Source organism: Camellia sinensis, chromosome 8 (genome assembly GCF_055761805.1).
Source record: "Camellia sinensis isolate YWXY chromosome 8, ASM5576180v1, whole genome shotgun sequence".
Taxonomy (NCBI): Eukaryota; Viridiplantae; Streptophyta; class Magnoliopsida; order Ericales; family Theaceae; genus Camellia; species Camellia sinensis.
The window spans coordinates 108,672,237-108,692,523 of NC_138968.1; the positions used below are offsets into that span (position 1 = coordinate 108,672,237).

A 20,287-nucleotide genomic window follows, 5' to 3' on the forward strand; every position below is an offset into this window, starting at 1 on the left:
ATAAATCACTATTGTTGAAGTTATTGATCATCTAAAAATTGGCACAACAAACCCTAATTATACGATAAGGATTGGATTTAAAATCCTAAGACGTCTCATTATTGAAACACCATTTACTTTGTTTTCATCCGATTTGATTTGATATCAATTTCAGTTAATAGTAATAGTCGTTCACAAATCACTTCAATTGAATTAATTTAAAACAATTTCTAAATCAACACAACTTAGCCTATAGTCCCTATGATTCGATACTTGAACTGAACCTTTGATCTTCTGAATTAAGGTTTAGTAAAGAATTATTTTTTATTGCAAACCAACATATCACTTTCCATAGAAGAGACAAAATGAAACCATTCCAAGATTGCTTCATGGCATACATACACACAGTTCTAGTCCTCTCACGAGATTGATGCCATTCATATTAATACAAAACATAAGATAATTGTTGGTATTTCTACACACCAAAACTATTCCAGAATTACAACCAGTAATAAAATCGTCATTTTCGATTTACGAGGACTCTGTGCTCGAACGCCCACCATCTCAAAGCGAGTAACTTGCACCGTGCCTGCTTCTGTAGTTCTTGTGCTTGCACAAAAACCAATTACGGAACCGGACATAAGAGGGTTGTGTAAAGTTCTATGATTCAGTTTCTATATTCCTAGATTTTTTCTTTCTCATGATGCCAACAAACTGAGGAAAGGGCAATGAAGAGGATGTTTTTAACTACAAAGCCAATCTAGCAAGCTGCTCTTCAATCTCTTCTAGATTTTCCATTTCATCTTCAACCTCAACCATAGATTCTTCCTGCAAAATATGCAACACATTTGTTTGTTTAGCTTCCTTCGAAACTGCATCTTGTAATATTTAAACGTGAGTTGTGTTAGGCGTACGCTTTTAACAAAGTTTTCTCTCTCGTAAGGTAGATTTCCGCTGTATTTTCCAAGAGACTTTGAAAGTTGTCCAACCACATCTACCACTATTTGATCAATTTCAGTTTCTTCGTCTTCTAAATCCAATGCTTTGTCAACAGTATCATTTACAATCTCATCAATAACACCAGCCTGTGAAATACATGCATAATGAAATAAGTATGGATAAATTAGACTTACACCCCCTCGAGGTTTGGGTTTAATACATATCATCCCCTAACGTTTGAAAAATTACACTAACCCTCTTGTCATTTTAATTATTTAGACGAAATGAAGACATTGAACACATGCACTCTCTCTTTTCTTACTTTGCTTTACTTCCTCTTTTTTTTTTTTTTTTTAATGTAATTTCCTCTATTTTTCTATTAGGAGTTGTTGCATTTTATATAAGCAGGGGGATTTTTGAAATGAGACTATTAACTACAAGGATGGAATGTAATTGGACCAAATCTCAGGAGGTGTTAGTGTAATTTACCCAATAAGTATATGTAATGCTGATATAAAAAAAGTATATATAATGCTCTCAAGTTGCCTCAAACATTAAGCATGATTTGAGAGAGAGAACTAAATCTTAGGGCATTTTAATGCTTAGCTTATTTCCTTGGCGATTTTCAAAAAGTAAGTTAAACACCTCTATTTTTGTTGCTTGGAGACTAGAAAATGAAAGGAAAGTAAGTCTCAGAAGGACATTCAGAACACTGGTAAAAAATTTTACACCCTCATTTTCATGTGTGCGTTTTTGTTTTGTTTTTTTTTTGTTTCAATTTTTTTTTTTTTTTTTTTGTGTAAAAAATAATGCATTAAAGAACACCAAACAACATTTAGACAAGTTAGGACATTCTAATATGCCATGCCAGCAGTAAACATGAAAGATGAATTGGGAATATTGGGGTAACTGGTTCTCAAGAGCTTATAAAATAGGTTCAATGATTCTCCCAGAGGAAAGCTTATGTTTTGTTTGAATCTTGAATTTGTGGAGGGAAATGAAAAGAGAAGGGAAAAGTAAAAGAATTAAGGTTTTTTTTTTTTTCCCCTTTCTCTCCACAAATTCAAGATCCATATACAACATTAGTCAAGTTATAGTGATTCCGATTTTTGACCTGACCCATTTGATATTCTGGAACTAGGGTTTTATGGTTTCCAAGTGGTGTTCATATATTATCCTCTTTATTCTTACTTGAGTTTGGCTTTTGAGTTCGTTGGAGCTTGTTTGGAACAGGTTGGTTGCTTAGTTTTCAAACTTTTGTTGTCCAAATTTTTGTTCTTCCGCTCGAGCGGCACTTCTTGCGCTCACGCGGGCTTTGCAAACTCTCAGTACTTTTGCAGGTCTGCAAAACTACAAGGAGAGTGTATTCTACGCTCGAGCGGCGTTTCCTACACTCGAGCGGGTGTGCGCTCGAGTGGCCATTCTTATGCTCAAGCAATGTTCTTCTGTTTGCAAAACTACTGGATGTGTGTATTCTGCGCTCGAGCAGAACAGCTTATTGTGTCTGATGCTCGAGCGTCAACTCCTGCGCTTGAGCGGACTGTGGATATATCAGTTCGCGAAAATGACTTTTTCATCACTTTTTCATATCTATTTCTCTCCAAACCCTAAAGTTAAGAACCCCTTTCTCTAAAACTCACACTCTCTACACTTTTTCACCTAGATTTAGTGATTTCTACACCCTACCCTCTTTGATAAAAAGATAGGGCATCTTAAGGGCTTTATTCTCATCCGAATAGGGTTGGATTTCGCCGTGTTGGAAATGTCTCCATTCTGTCTCTCGGTTTCTAAACTTGAGGTAGGGATTTTTCTACACTCTCGTATGGTTTTTAACTTGGTTATTCATTGATAGGTAAGAAACATTGGAATTTGAGGTGATTTTGAACAAACCTAAGATTTTGGTTTAAAATCAAAAAAGGGGTTTTCAAGTGTATGTGTTAAGAATGATTATGAGTGTGGCTATGAGGTTGTGTGGTGTTGAGATTGTTGATTTTGGCACATGGGTTGGGTTTTGGATGAAAATGGAATTTTGCCCTAAAACTTCTTAAAGGATTATTTTGTATAAATAATGAAATTGGTAATGGAAACATGAAATTGGATGGATGTTTATATAAATGGTGAAGTTGGATATGTATTGTAATAACCCGACCCTCGTACATGATTTCTGTTATACTCTCAGTCCTCAAATGGTACTTTTAAATGCTTACTGTGTAGTTCCGTGAAAAATTATGATTAAGGAAGTGAAATCCATGTCTATGAATGTCTATCTGTCTCACAAGGAAACTATCTGTCACCATTAACACGTTTGCATTAGAAATTGGAAGCCTTAACAGCTTAATTAGCTGAAATTGATTATATATCTGTGATCAGCATAATTTTTAAGTAATATTAAGCATGTTCGCGAAATTTTAATTTTAGAATGATTAAACGATTCATTTTTGTCTTATATGCCTTATATGCATATAGACTTCTAAGACTTCATGAGCCTTAGGAAAAAAAGGGAAAAAAACGTGAATACCATTTTGGGGGAGAAAAGAAGAGAAAGTGAAGAAGAGAAATTGGGGGAGAAGGGATCCAACAAGAAAGCTTGGCAAAGTTGTTAGAGGTGTAGGATTGAATTCAAGGTAAGCTCAAATCCTTCTTATTATGGCTACTTAGAGTTTGTAATTGATGTGTATGCTTGATTCATGTCCAATTCATGCTTGATTAATGAGGGTTTCTCTCAATTGGTTGCTTAGGCATCTAGATTGAGTGTGGTAGGGAATTATACTTCCATCTATGGTTTTCTACCATCACTTCATGGAATTATGCATATATCATGTGTTATGTTTCAAAGATATGAAGAACTTGAATCCAAGAATGGAATGAGAGAGAGAGATGGCTTGTTAAAGCTTCTAATCTTGGTTAATTTGTTATACTCAATGTAGAATCCATGTTATAGTGATGTTAGGTGGGAATATTACATTAACCTAACCTTGGGTTGCATGTAAAAATGGAGTGAATACCAGGTTGGGACTCCAATGGAGGTCCAGAATTTCAGAAATTCGCTTGGTCCGCTCGAGCGGGAAAAACCACCTCTCAGCAGTTTGGTGTATTTTACAGTCCGCTCGAGCGGCCAAAGTGGCGCTCGAGCGGGGGACTCATTTTCAGGAAAAATTAAATGTTTGTTCAGCTTTGAGTGCTTGTTTCTCTGGTATTTTTAGAATATTTTACAGATGATTTTAAAGTGGTTGTAAGCATGCAAGGTGTAAGACTCAGGAAATGCTTTATAAAAAAAAAGAAACTAATGTATTAATTGTGTGCAGGGCACATTCCAGAAGGAAGCAACACGCCACCTCAACACTGTGAATAGTAGTACCTATGTAATGTTATGTAATCATGTCAATGTTTCAAGGCATGTAAGGCAATTATGTTAATGTCTCAAGTATGTAATGTACTTATGCATGTTTAAGATATGTTGGTGTTAAAGCAAGTTTCAAGTACATTTTCAAGGGCCATGTGCCACAAGTTTCAAGTACATTTTCAAGGGTCGTGTGCCACAAGTTTCAAGTACATTTCAAGGGCCATGTGCCACAAGTTTCAAGTGTATTTTCAAGGGCCTCGCGCCACAAGTTTCAAGTGTAATACAAGGGCCTCGTGCCATATGTTCAAGGGCTTCGTGCCATCATGTTTCAAGGGCTTATAGCCACATGCTTATGTCACGGGAATAGGCCTAGGGCCATTATGAGCTAAACGCAGAATCAGACAAATCATGTGCATGCTGCATCTTTTTATGTATTGATGTATTTAAGCTTCAAGTCAGACGTCTTTCATTATGTATTACTGCTCATTGAGCTCGGCTCACTCTCTATTATGTCTGTTTCTGTAGGTTATCAGTCAGGGGGTCAGTCCTAACTTTGACGCTGTCCCTTTTGTCAACCTTTACATGTTCAGGCACTATACCAGGCCATTTATTTTTGTGAAGCTGCTAAGTTATGGGTCTGCTTTTGAGAGCCACCTACGGATGTTGTACTTAACTTTTATATTCCTTTTGTTATGCCCAATTATCGGGCCAGGACTGTAAATGTATATGTTATACACGATATCCAAGGATATAGTTTTAAACTTTATCCGCTTTTGATGATGTATGTAATGCATGAGATCTTGGCATATTAGAAATAGCTCAATGGAGTATGCTCGTATTTATGTTTTATTAATATTTTATGCTTCCGATAAGGCCCCGTACGGTGTGTACATCAGTTTTTATGTCAGTTTTTGCTTAGGTCATGCCCAAACCTTTAGGGGCAGGTGTAGGGCGTGACATGTATTACCTCTCACCTATGAAAGTTTGGATAATTTATCTATTTTAGAGATTGTATATCTGTTTAGAAATATCTGTTTTGGGCTATCGGTGGAGGAAGCCATGATTGTGCTAGAAATTGCACGAGGATTAGGTGAACTAAAACTAATCTCTTATTGATTGTCATTGAATATGACTGTGTTTAATACATTGCATATGTATGATGTTTGGAAGGAGAAAGGAAATGGACTCTATTGAATTAAGTTAGCCTGTGCGTCCAAAGTGAAAGTCCCGAAAACATTGTGTATACATGGGTGTCGATTCCTGCGGATGAAATTTTCGTAAAATGACAAATGAAAGTGTCTGTGTGATGACTATATTGATTCAAAAACCTTTGAATTGTATCCTCAGTTTGGTTTTCTGTAATAAATGGAAGTAACTCATGAATTGAGATAAAATGAATTGAGTTAGAAAGGGGTTAAGATAATATGGTTAGTGATATAAAACTTGGCATGGCATGGTTTTGTGAGAGAGTTGTAAATGATTTTGTCATAGGGATTGTATATACACTTCATATTTATAACTTTGTTAAGATTCATATATTGTGTTAGATTGTCTTTACTGGGCTTTGGCTCACCCTACTTAGGAAAAACCATTTTCAGGTACTGGTGATATGCCTCCACCAAGGACTTAGCTTGGGAGGACTGTGGAGCTGAAGGCTCAATTTTATTATTGCTTGTACTTAATTTTTGTACGGCCAAGGGCTTTGACTGTGCTGAGCTAGACTCATTTGGTTGTAACCAAGGAATAACTTGGAAAGATGTAAGTCGTTAGGGAATTTAAATATTTGTTCAACTTTCTTCTTTTGATTATTAGTAACACATGTTGTAGATTCAGGATAGGACATTTATGAATGTATGTTGCATGTGTTACCTTTTGTATATTAACTCTAATGAAATGAAAGTATGTTGTTTCAAGTCTATTTCCGCCAATGAGATGAGTTGTCATATTTATTTTGTTATGTTACAATTAGTCACTATTATTTAATAGTTCAAGAAATAAAATCACCTTTGTCATTTGTTTTCTGAATTCTTTCATTTTGCTGGATATTTCTGGAGCTTTTATCAGCTCATTTACAAGTTTTGTGACCTCAGTACTCTTTGACAACTGACCCACTGTGTGAACAATAGCTGCAAACCAAACCCAGAATTTGAGTAACGAACCAATATTAAAACAAGAGATGAATTAAAGTTTCTTATTAATAATTATTTCAGATGTCCTGGCCAATAAATTGAAATAAAAATTGAAAAACAAGAACACTAACACAACCTAAACTAATCTATTAGGAAAAGGCCATATGAATTAATGATCAGCTAAGAAAGTTAACGTGGAAAAAAAATAAGGATTTAAGTTCAAATAATTGATTCCCACTCATTGATAAAGTTCACATCCAATTTTTGAGATCACTAACTTATTTTGTTGAACTTCGCAAACTTTCTAGAGTAAAGCTTTAAAGTTCTATAGGGAGAGGAAACTAGATAAAAATTCAAGTTAAAAGGAAACATATACGATAGTTTTAATTTCTCTATGAAAAATAAGAACATGTATTCAAATTTTCTGCTAATATTAAAATTTTCAATGAACGTTAAATTTTTGATGTGTTTTAGTTGTGTAGAACATCATACCAACATATTCTCCAAGGTGAATTGATATTGAATTTAGTTGTGCCTTGTTCTCACGAAGTCGATTCATCATTTTCCTTGACCTCACCATTTCCTTGGCAATTGCCTGAGAAAATAGTTAATTAGGAAGAAAGAAGAAAGAGGACAACAAATATTAAATCAATGAAAAATGCAAGTATTGACAATGAGGTGAATATAAAAAACTATCCAACATAAAAGATTTATATCCAATCAGCTCATTAAAATATCTCCTCTAGCTATACCTGAACTTGGAACACATAGAAAAACAATTCATGAATAATTCTTCTTTAATGTATGACAGCCCATAAATGAAATTCATAGAGTAGAAGACCTAGAGCAAAACTGCAATTTAAAGCCCTTCACTTGCTGCCCCTAATGCTCCCTCTATGTTTTATAGGTGTTTGGAAATGGAATGCATTTCTTTTTCCTTTGACATGTACAACACAGAAGACCTAATGTGTGACAACCTCGTTCTGTATTATGTTTTTAATTCCTTAATTGTGCATGTGCTTATGTATTAAGTGTGAATTTGAGTGATACATATGTAATGAATATGTTTTTAAGTTTATATATGTTGATCATAGGAAAATCTGTAATGATTTCTACTTTGATCTAAAAATTGAAGGCCTTAATCGCGTCAAAAATCGAAATTAGTTAACTTATTGTGATCAACATAATTTTTAGAGCCTATTAGGAAATTTAATTAAAATTTGATTCAATCTAGATTAATTAGATTAAACTAATTAGAACTAATTATTTAATCTTAAGTCTTGATTAACACCCTAATCTAATTCTCAAGTATAAATATGTTGTAATTAAGAGCTTGAAGCCTTAATCATAATTTTGAGCTCAAAAATTCTGAGATAGAGAGCTTTAGAGAGAGAGAATTCAATTGTAAAAGAGAAAGAGCTTGCATTTGAAGAATTTTGCTTAAGGATTGAAGAATCAAGGAAGACAACTCAAGAACTTGCTAAATTGAGCTCAATTGAAGACTCTAGGTAAGCTTTTGAACCGTAATTCATGAAGCTAAGTTATTTCATATGTGAATTCAAGAGAATTATATGATAGAGTACAAGAATTAAGCTAAGATTGTTGAATTTATAGGCAATTTATACATGCATGCATAGTTTGGTTGAGTTTTACTATTTTTGAACATAATTATCTCATCCATGTTGAATTTGAAAGATGAATTGTACATGCATGCATGAATTACAAGGTTTTGAAAGTGAATTACATGTTTTAAAGCTTTGGAATAGAATTTGAAACTTAAAATCAACATGCATAAAGATTTGGATTTTATTTGAAGCATTCTTGAAGCCTTGAGCTTTGATTTTTGAGAATTGGCTTTGTATTCATGTTTTTGGAAGATTTTCTAAGTGTTTTCAAAGTTTTATCAAGCCATGCAAGAAATTGATTTGGAAATACAGGAGTTGAAGCTCAACCCTATTCTAGAATTTCTAGAATTCTAGAATTAGTTGCTCGAGCAATCAGTTGCTCGAGCACACATTGCATGTATCTAGTATTTTTGCAGACAATTGTGGTTAGCTCAAGCGACCAAGTTACTGCTCGAACGACCACCTTTTATTTCGCACCTTGGCTCAAGTGAACATCGAGCCTAGATTCAGACCATCCAGTACTTTTGCAAACCAAGTGGTCTGCTCGAGCGACCAATGTTGCGCTTAAGCGAAGTGCTCTATTTTAGTAAATTTTAAAAAGGCATATTCTGATCAAATGTGCATTCTCATTCCTTTCTGAGCATTCTTAGGAATGAATTGGACATCCAAAATGGATTAAAGGGTTAGAATGAGACCTAAGGCCCCGTTTTTTTCAGAGGTAGAATAGAGGGGATGTTAGTAGAGGATTGATAGTGAGGGGATTAAGTAAAATTGTGTTTGTTTTGATGATAGTTGTTAGTGTACGAATTGTTAAATTATTTTTATATAAAATAATAAAACAAATAAAAAATATAAAAAATTAAACATTAATGTTTAAAAAAAATTCCCAATATGTAAAAAATAAAAAAAAATTCTAATCCCCTCACTATTTTTCTAATACCACCTCCTCCTCCATCCCAATCCCCTTCCAGCCTCCATCTTAATCTCCTCCTCCATCCTAATCCCTTCCCCAACTCTACAAAAAAACACAACACTAAATAACCCCACCTCCATCCAAATCCCCTCCCATCCATTACACCCCAAAACAAACGGGGCCTAAGAGAATTGAGTAAGTTAAAGAACAATCCGATTAAGCAATGTAATTCAATGTATGTACATTGATGTATTATGTAGGATCATTTGCGACGACAAGTCAACAACTGAATCACTATGAGTAATATTTTAGTAAAAATATTTTCTTACTTACTTTATTTTCTGAATGTCCTCATGCGATAAGCTTTTCCGAATTTGTGATTTTGTAAGTGTGAATGAGTTTATATCTGTCTAATCAATATGACATCTATAAATGTGATTGATGTGTCACAAATATATGTGATGGACCCAATGTCATTATGTACACTTGAATTGGACCCAAGGTCGTTCTATACATTTGATGAGATGGACCCAAGGTCGTTCTGAATATCTGATGAGTCTAATTATCTGTTATGAGTTGACCAAATAGTCATAATAGAGCTATAAATGATTGGACCCAAGGTCATTCTGTTATGTATTGCTCATGATATATATATATAAATAAATACTTATGCCAATTACTTGAACTCATTCACATAAACCCTTTACTTTGATGTTATTCACTGGTCATTAGCTCACTCTGTATTTATATGTATGTAGATGAGCAGCGGGATGTCCAGCCCAACCTTAGTGAACTTGTAAAGGAAACCAAGTTTTGTGAAGTCTATCATGAGCACCACAAGAGCGAGCCTTTTGTTTATTTGATCTTTTGATTTTATGTTTCTTTCTCTTGTTAGTCATACTCGACCGTTTCTGTATATAAGGTTTGGTTTGTATGACAATGATGCTTGAAAGATCTTGGATATATGGAATCTTATTATGTTTGCATGAGTGTGAGTTATTAATATATGTTAAGTTTCTATTTATGCCATTTATGCATAGCTCATTGGACAAAATTTCTTTTAATCTGCTTCTGTGTAACAACCCACATTTTATGTCCTAGTCATGTTTGCATGCATTTGTATGTTTTGCCATGTTAAGTTGCTGCAACAACCCATATTCCTGTCATAGTCATATTCAAGTTCATTTGCATAACTTTGTCTTGTTAAGGTTGCATTCATGAATCTTGTCCTGCCTTGTGTTTATGTGTTATGTCTAAGTGTTGTGTGTATGCTTTGTTCCCCCTTTGTTGTCTCAAGCCTAGGTCATGTTAAGCCTAGGTCGTGCCAAGCCTAAGTTATGTTAAGCCGAAGTTATGCCAAGCCTAGGTTACATTACGCCTAGATCATTCCAAGCCGAGGTCATCTTCAGTCTAGAAGTATCTTGGAACCCCTTTGTTTGACCTCCACCTTCGCCCTGACATATTGGCCGAGATGTCATTATCTAGGTCGAGGTGTGAATCACCAAGGCCGAGATGTGTATCATCTAGGCCGAGATGTTACCTTTGCACCTGAGTGATCTTGTCTTGGAGTGGTATGACCTAGACCGAGGTGTGGCACATCTAGGCCAAGGTGTGGCACAGCTTAGTCAAGTGTTATCCTTCCTAGCCGAGGTCATTGTCACCTTAGTTGCCGAAGCTTTGTCCTTAGCCGATGTCATCACTTGCCGGAGTGCCATACCGAGTAGCTTGTTAGATACACTTTGTCATAGTCTTGTCTTGTCAACCTATCACCTTTTTGAAGAGAACCAACCAGCCGTTGCCACGTGTCCGAGCTGAGAGTTAAGTCAGCCAGCAGAGAGAGAAACCCATGATTTGTTTCTATACTTGTTTTGAAGAGTAGAGAGAGAAGCTCTAGAAGAGGCAGAGGAGTTCTTGAGGGAGAGAAGATTTCCAAGCTTGATCCCTAAAGATCGAACCGTTAGATCCGTGTTCTCAGGTTAGATTCTTGATCTGCGCATGTTGTTCTTTATGCTTATGTTATTGCATTGCATGATTGAATATGATTTGTAAGCCATGCATTGTTTTGAAGTCCGGTTTTAGAAAGAGAAAATAGCATTCATGTGTTCTTCAAAAAAAGTTATGTTTTGATCCGAAAGCTCATGCCAAGATCCATGTTTTTGTGTTTGTTTTCATATGATTTTCAAGTATGGGTACCCAGGTCCATGTTTTCGAACTCATAGGATGAAATCTTAGATTTTGTAACAAAGAAGTTAGGATTTTGACATTCATGTTCTTCATGTTCTTCATGTTCATGTTTTTCCTGTTCTTCACGGGTGGAAACCCAGATCTCCAGACCTCACTTCCCGAGGTGTAGTTGCCGAGATCACTCTTATCTAGACCTCACACGTAGGCCAAGCATGGTATCTCACCTTGGCCTACCTTGCATGATCACTTACACCTTTAGTTTGTCTTGTGCGCACCTCGGCATTCAACCGCACGCCGAAGCCTAGGTAGCCACACCTCGGCCAAGAGGTGTGGGACCTCGGCAAAGACCTGGTTGATACCCAGCATGTCTCCCTGACATGTAAAATAGTGTTTTGACTTCCAGCATGTTTTGTGAGATCATTTGCATGCATGTAAGACTTGTTTTGAGAAGTGCATTCAGTATGCTTTGCCATACGTTTGTAGGACTTGGACCTTTGCCTTGATCCTGACGTCCCAAGAACTAATGTGAGTGGTATTTTTAATAAAGTTATGTTCTTAAGGTTTTGATAAATCTTTGCCTTGTTTTGATAAAAGTATTTGTTAAGCATGAATGATATCCCTATTTTATGTATCAAGTATAAGCTTTGTTTTGAATGGCAATGTATCAAGTAAGCTTTGCTTTGACGACATTCTCGGAAAGTCCCTTGTGCTGGAGGACTCTAAACTTGCGCAGCACCCAAGTGTTAAAGGGCTACGGGCTCTTGTAACATAGGTCCCTTGTGCTGGAGGACTCTAAACTTGCGCAGCACCCAAGTGTTAAAGGGCTATGGGCCTTTGTAACATAGGTCCCTCGTGCTGAAGGACTCTAAACTTTCGCAGCACATCTTGTTTTGAGGGTCCTTTCGTGCTAGGGGACGTTAAGCCTAAGTAGCACCGTCCTTTCGTGCTAGGGGACGTTATTTATATCAAGTATTTATAAAGAGCTTGAAGTCTTCAAATATAAATAACGTCAAAGCACGAAAGGACGGTGCTACTTAGGCTTAACGTCCCCTAGCACGAAAGGACGGTGCTACATATAAATAATGTCATTTTATAAAGAGCACCGTCCTTTTCGTGCATAAGTAGTACCGTCATTTTATAAAGAGCCTAAGTAGCACCGTCCTTTTCGTGCTAGGGGACGAAAGGACGGTGCTACTTATAAATAACGTCATTTTATCTCAAGTATAAATATGTTGTAATTAAGAGCTTGAAGCCTTAATCATAATTTTGAGCTAAGAAATTCTAAGATAGAGAGCTTTAAAGAGAGAGAATTCAATTGTAGAGAGAGAAAGACCTTGAATTTGAAGACTTTTGCTTAAGGATTAAAGAATCAAGGAAGACAACTCAAGAACTTGCTAAATTGAGCTCAATTGAAGACTTTAGGTAAGCTTTTGAACCCTACTTCATGAAGCTAAGTTATTTCATTTGTGAATTCAAGAGAATTATGTGATTGAGTACAAGAATTAAGCTAAGATTTTTGAATTTAGACATAATTCATACATGCATGCATAGTTTGGTTGAGTTTTACTATTTTTGAACATAATTATCTCATCCATGTTGAATTTGAAAGATGAATTGTACATGCATACATGAATTACAGGGTTTTGAAAGTGAATTGCATGTTTTGAAACTTTGGAATAGAATTTGAAACTTAAAATCAACATGCATAAAGATTTGGATTTTATTTGAAGAATTCTTGAAGCCTTGATCTTTGATTTTTGAGAATTGGCTTTGTATTAATGTTTTTGGAAGATTTTATAAGTGTTTTCAAAGTTTTATCAAGCCATGCAAGAAATTGATATGGAAATACAAGTGTTGAAGCTCAACCCTGTTCTGGAATTTCCAGAATTCTATCGCATTGCTCAAGCGGACAATCAGTCACTCAAGCACACATTGCATGCATCCAGTATTTTTGTAGACAATTACAGTTGGCTCAAGCGACCAAGTTACCGCTCAAGCAACCCTCTTTTATTTTGCACCTTGGCTTGAGCGCACATCGAGCGTAGATTCGGACCATCTAGTACTTTTGTAGACCAAATGGTTCGCTCGAGCAACTAATGTCACGCTCGAGCTACAACAACCCTCATTCTTGTCTTAGTCATGTTCACGTGAATTTAGATGATTTTGGTTTGTTAAGCTTGCATTAGCAGACTTTAATTCATTTTGCCTAAGTAATGGTTCCTGTCTTGTTTTGTACTATCATCTTTGCCTAAGTGTTGTATGCATGCTTTGTTCCTTGCTTTGTGTGTGTTGAACCTAGGCTCTCTATCATTGCTATCTTACGCCTGGGTCACACCTTTAAACCTCTTACACCTAGGCTGTTGTGCGTCAACACCAAGGACCATTTTGGAACCATTTTGGAACCACTTTGGTTGACCTCCACCTTCACCCTAGCATATTGGCTGAGATGTGCATCATCTAGGCCAACGTGTTCATCACCTAGGCCGAGATGTGTATCATCTAGGCATCCAAGATCTTTGATCCTTGAACCTTGCAACCTTGTTGTGCACCTTAGCTGACACCTAACAATCTTGTTCCCGGACTGGCACAACCTAGGCTGAGGTGCGGCACACCTAGGTCAAGTGTTATCCTCCCTAGCTAAGATCAAAGAAACCTTTCTTGCTCGAAGCCTGTGTTTTGATCTAGGATCATTGCCTTGTCAGAGTGCCCATGCCACCTTACTTGTTATACACACTTTGTCATACTCTTGTCTTTTCATTCTGGCACCTTTTTTAGGAGATTTGATCAGGTGATGCCACGTGTCCTAGTAGTGGTTTACGCCAGCTAGCAGTGAGGAACCCATATCATTTGTCATATCTTTGCCTTGTAGAGAGAGAAGCTCTAGGAAGAAGAAGACAAGTTCTTAGAGTGAGAACTAGATTTCCAAGCTTGATCTTCGTACCTTGAACCGTTGGATTTACATTTCGAGGTTAGATTCTTGATCTACTCTTGTTATTCTTTATGATTATCTGATCGCATTGCACGATCCAGCACGATTCATGAGCCATGCATTGATTTAAAGTTTTGTTTTAGAAAGAGAAAGTGGTGTTCTTGTGTTCTTGAAAGAAAACCATATTTTGATCCGAAAGTTTGTATCAAGTTCCATGTTTTGTGTTTGTTTTCATGAAATCTCCATGGGTACCCAGGTCCATGTTTTTGAAATTATATCATGAAATCTTAGATTTTGAATAAAAAGTTATGATTCTAGCATTCATGTGCTTCATGCTCTTCATGTTCATGTTCTTCAAGGGGAAACCCAAACTGCTAGACTTCACTATTTCCCTAAATGTGGTCCCTGAGACCCACTCTTGCCCAGACCTCACACCTAGGCCAAGTATCGTATCTCACCTTGGCCTACCTAGCATGATCACTTGCACCTTAGTCTATCTTGCATGAACACCTAGGCCAACCACTGCACACCTAGGCCGACCATGGTACACCTTTGCCGACACCTTGTAACATCTCGCCAAGTAGCTGCACACCTAGGCCAAGGAGGCCACACCTCGGCCAAGGGGTGTGGAACCTCAGTCATGACCTCCTGAGTGCACCTAGTTAGGCCATTTCGGCCCAGATCATCTCTATGCATCCATTCCAAGACCTAGTTTACACCCAGCATGCTTTTCCAAGATGAAAAACAGTGATTTGACTCCTAGCACATGCTTTGTTTTATCTTGACTTGGTTTTGGAAAGAAATGCCGGGATCTTTCTTACTCATTTGAATCTTGTTTTGAGAATGCATTGCATAACCATCTTTGAGCATTCCTTCTTGTCTTCTTGAAATGCATTTAGTAGACTTTGCTATATGATTGTATGCCTTGGATTCTTGCCTTAATCCCTACACCCGAAGAGCTATTGTGAGTGGTATTTTTAATGAAGCTATGTTATAATGTTTTGGATAAAAGCTTTGCTTGTTTTGGAAAAGTATTTGATCAAGCATGAATGATTATCCCTTAATTTTTGTATCAAGTATTATGTTTGTTTTGATGACATTCTTGGAAAGTCCTTAGTGCTAGGGGACTATAATGCAACTAATACCCTCGTTTGAGATATCTCCCTTGCCAGCGACGGCTTCAGTGGGTAGGCTCGTCTAATTGATTCCAGGTCGATTATTCCCTTGTTTTGTCAGGAATGTCATCCCTTGTATTATGTAGATGCTAGTAAGCATCCCTTGAAGCTTTGAAAGACTTTGATTGATGAACTTGGTTCATCCCTTGCTTTGTTACAAGTTATGATATGAAATGTTTTGCAAGATCTCAGATATCATTCATTCAAACCTTTATTATGTATATCATTCACTGAGTTTTTAGCTCACCCCTCTCCCTTATATATATGTAGGTGTTGAGCAAAAGGGGGGTGGTGCCTAAGATGTTATTTGCAAGTTGTTTTGGATTCGTGTTTTGCTAGCATCTTGAAGATTATGCTTCTTGGCTTTTAGTTCATTTCTTTTGTATGTTTTGGCTTGAGAAGCCTTTTGATCAAGATATAAGATGTACTTTATTTTATGTGGTATTCAAGTTGTAAAACTATGTTAAGACATATGCCATTTCATTTGATCTATGCACAGCTCTTATGGAATAATTAGATTTAAATTTATGATTCCGCACATGTATGCCCCATATGTATACTCTGTTGTGTGAATCTTTGTAAGTTGGCCTTCGGCAATCTCGGATTACTGGCCATCACGACATCATTCTACTAGGGGCGGAATTGGGTCATGACACGAGCAAAGTGCTTTGTTTTAGCAAATTTTGAAAATATTCTGATCAAGTGTGCATTCTCATTCCTTTTTAAGCATTCTTAGGCATAAATTGAATACCCTAAATGAATTAAAGGGTTAGAATGAGGCCTAAAAGAATTGAGTAAGTTAAAGAACAATCCGATTAAGCAATGTAATTTAACATTTCTGCGTTGATGTATTGTGTAGGATCATCTGCGAGAACAAGTCAACAACTGAATCACTGTGAGTAATATCTTAGTGAAGATATTTTCTTACTTACTTTTTTTTTCTGAATGTCCTTATGCGATAAGCCTTTTCGAATTTGTGATTTTGTAAGCGTAAATGAGTTTCTATCTGTCTTATCAATGTGACATCTGTAAATGTGATTGATGTGTCACAAATATGTGTGATGGACCTAAGGTCCTTTCGATACACTTGAATTGGACCTAAGGTCGTTCTATGTAATTGAAATGGACCAAATGTCGTTCTATACACACTACAAGAAAATGCAGAAATGGTGACTAAAAAAATTATTTTTGTCGCTGAAAGTGCCATTTTCGGCGACTAAAATGGAATTAGTAGCCAAAAGTGAAGACTTTTGGTGACTAAAACAATTTAGTAGCCAAATGTATAGTTATTGGCGACTAAAAATCAATTTAGTCGCCGATTATATGGGTTTTACCGACTAAAGGTTTTTTAGTAGCCAAAAGTGACGGTTTTTGGTGACTAAAATAATTTAGTAGCCAAAAGTATAGGTTTTGGCGACTAAAAAACAGTTTGGTCGCCGATTATACGTGTTTTGGCGACTAAAAACAGCTTCGTCGCTGAAAGTGAAGCCTTTTGGCTACTAAAAAAAATTTAGTAGCTAAAAACAGCCAATTGGTGACTAAAATTCAGTTTAGTAGCCAAAAGGGGACTTTTTGGTGACTAAAAACAGGTTTGTCGCCAAAACTGTTTATTTTTAGGCGAAACTTATTTTTTTAGCGACTAAAAAATAATTAGTAGCCCAAAATTACAGAATTGGCGACTAAATAATGGATTTAGTCGCCAAAAGTGGCCTCAATTTTTTTTTAGTAAATAATTTATTTTTTACATAAATTATATTGAATAAAAATAATTATATTTATATATATAGTTTTATATTAATACGGGTCAATATACTATATAAATAATATATATTGCATATATATTCATGTGGTGTTGTAGTGGCATAGTGGAGAGAGTGTGTTGCTAAAGGTTTAGCATGTGGGATAGGTTGGTGGTTTGAGTCTCAGAAAAAGCAAAAAAGTTGGTATTTTTTTTTTTTCACGGAAGCTCCTTTGGCGACTAAACGGTTTAGTCGGCGATTCAGTGAGTATTGGCAACTAAAGGATTAGACGCTAAATGTATCATTTTCAAAAGTGTAAGTCACTATTGGCGACTAAAACTTTGGTCGCTAAAGACCTGTTTTTTGCCGACTAAAAAAGTTTTAGTCGCCAATACCTCCGGCGACCATGTATTCGCGACAAAAGCAGCGACTAAAAATTTTAGTCGGGGAAACTAAAAAGTCGACTTTGGCGACTAAAAATGGACTTTTGGCAACTAAAAATTTAGTCGCCAAAGGTGATTTTTCTTGTAGTGACATTTGATAAGATAGACCCAAGGTCGTTCTGAATATCTGATAAGTCTAATTATCTATTATGAGTTGACCGAATAGTCATAATACAACTATAAATGATTGGACCCGAGGTCGTTCTGTCATGATATGATCAATTTTATTTTGTACTACTGTTATACGTTGGACCCGAGGTCGTTCTATTACGTATTGCTCATGATATATATATATATATATATATGCTTATATCAATTACTAGAACTCATTTACATAAACCCTTTACTCTGATGTTATTCACTGGGCGTTAGCTCACTCTATATTTATATGTATATAAATGAGCAACGAAACATCCAACCCAGCTTTAGCGTACCTGTAAAGGAAATCAAGTTTTGTGAAGTCTGTCATGAGCGCCTCATGAGCGAGGCTTTTGTTTCTTTGATCTTTTGATTTTCTGTTTCTTTCTCTTGTTGGCCATACTCGACCGTTTCTGTATATAAGTTCTAGTTTGTATGGCAATGATGCTTGAAAGATCTTGGATATACGGAATCTTATAATGTTTGCATGAGTGTGAATTATTAATATATGTGAAATTTCTGTTTATGCCATTTATGCACAGCTCATTTGACAAAATTTCTTTTAATTTGCTTCCGCTTTCGGCCCCCTTATTATTAAATATGTCTGTATTTTGTCTGAGGCTATAGGTAATTTCATGATTACTGGTCGGTTATGATCCAAACTTGTATGGGCGGGTTCGGGTCACGACTTAATGTGTATGTGTGTGTATGAGTGTAAGAGAGAGAGAGAGAATTTAGGGAAAATATTGAAAAGGACGCATGAGTAGCCAGCAACACTTAAACTAGTTGTGAAACCTTATAAGTGAAAGAAAGTAGAGTTTTCTTTCCCAGAAAAGTGGAAGCTGAAGTACTTAGATATTAGTGTTAATTTTCAAAAAATAAAAGAAAATGAAGAAGATGTGATGACAATTGGCAAGGAGTCATTCTATGATGGACATCCCAAACAACCTCCAAGTGAACACAAGCAATCCAATGAAAAATGATTTGTTTTTGGTGTCAAGATGTGCTAACAAGGTCAAATTGTCCTGTTGCTTACATGAAGAAAATGGCATTCACTAAAATTTCATCGATAAGAAAGCTCTAAACAAACAGATGATCATAATACAATCCACTAACACTCAATAACCAATTAAGCAATGTAGCATTTGACTCCAAAAATAACCTACTTTCTAACTTTACTACATTCCTAATTTGTAATTTCTTCTAGCAATATGGAGAGTGAAAACATCCATATCTTATTCGTTGTTATCAACATATGCATGCATTTTGGTTACTTACCAAGAACTTCAATATTTCAAAGGGAATAGAAAGTAAAAATTTCATTGACTTCTTGGCCTTTTCATTCTAATTCAGCTTAGGGCTGAGGACCATACCAACTCAAATCAACCAAAAAAAATGAAAAATGGGTTGCCGCTAATACAATTATACAATGTAATTGAACACAATCCAATCAATATATATATATATAATCATAGAAAGAAAGAAAAATTAATACCCTTGCTAAGATCATGTCATTCCTCCTGACAGCATCCCTAATTGCTCTTTGCACCTTCTTCTCCTCTTTCTCAACATCTAGTGAGGCAAAAAATAAAACAAAAAAGCATGGTTATTTTCACCATAAAAACACAAATTCAGATAAACCCATTATTGACAAAACAAAACCCATAATGAGAAATTACAATTTGCATCAATGTATATGTATCTGTATATACATAAACATATAATAGAAATAGATTGAAGAAAAGAACATGCCTCTGGTAAGGCTTTCAATTCTACGGTACTCTTGCTGGAGTCGTCTTTGCCATTCCCTCAATAATTGTTCTGGGTTTTGTTTGGGTTTAAAGATTGTCTTGATACCCATCTCTCTCTTTCTAACCTAGAAAAACATGGTTTGGGAAGGAAGACGACGGTGGGTTCGGATCAAAGCTTCCAGTTTGTTTCCAGGAAGAACAAAGTTGCTTGTTTGTTTCCTGGGAAAACAAATAGTAAGCTTTTTTTCAAACAGGAATCAAGATTTTGGCAAGATGACACGCTGTTTCACTTGTTCAGTTGTAATTTGTTTGTTTTTGGTTTTTTGAGTTGTGATTTGCTTTTCTGCCTTATATATAGACATACATACTGACAAGTATGACAATATTTTGTGCTGGCAATTGATATAATTAGAAATATTCTACAAAATGATTAGATGACCAGGTCATGCTATACAACTAGGGTGACTTTGGTTAAAAAATTGAATTTTCGATTGCTAGTCTCTAATATTTGGGATAATTAAGGAGGTGTGTTGAGATGAGTATAGATTGGTTTTGAAAAAAATTAAGATGAAAAGTTTTTATAAAATTTGAAATGAAATCATTAAAAATTTAGAACCAAATTAACCGGAACCATGGAACAACAGTTCAGTTTGATTTGAAATCATAGATTTTATAAAACTATCGTTCATAATATGATCACAAAAAAATAAAATAATATACCATCATTTTATAAAATATATTTAAATGATTGTTGAAAATTAGCTATGTCGTTATACAATAGTACATTTGCAAGAAAAAAGAGTTCAAAACTGGTGAATATATATAAGATGCGTACGATAAATAACAAATTTGATATATATATATCCAAATGGAACAATTTGATTCCAAATCAAAACTATAATTATAATTTATGGATTGAACTGTGAAGTACAATGACCTTTTTGGGTAAGTATGAAGTACAATGACCTATTTTCAAAGGTTTGATCGGATTATGCATCAA

The 20,287-nt window shown here is 35.7% G+C and overlaps 1 protein-coding gene across 1 annotated transcript; it reads right to left on the minus strand.

The window, feature by feature from the left end:
* Positions 1 to 726: 726 nt before the first annotated feature.
* Positions 727 to 19,397, minus strand: LOC114277054 (vacuolar protein sorting-associated protein 24 homolog 1-like). The gene is made up of 6 exons (XM_028218869.2): positions 19,289 to 19,397; positions 19,032 to 19,108; positions 6,883 to 6,985; positions 6,266 to 6,387; positions 894 to 1,064; positions 727 to 807 (listed from the first exon to the last, which is right to left on the minus strand). The coding sequence occupies exons 1-6, from the start codon at positions 19,395 to 19,397 to the stop codon at positions 727 to 729; spliced, it is 663 nt and encodes a 220-aa protein (XP_028074670.2).
* Positions 19,398 to 20,287: the final 890 nt, after the last annotated feature.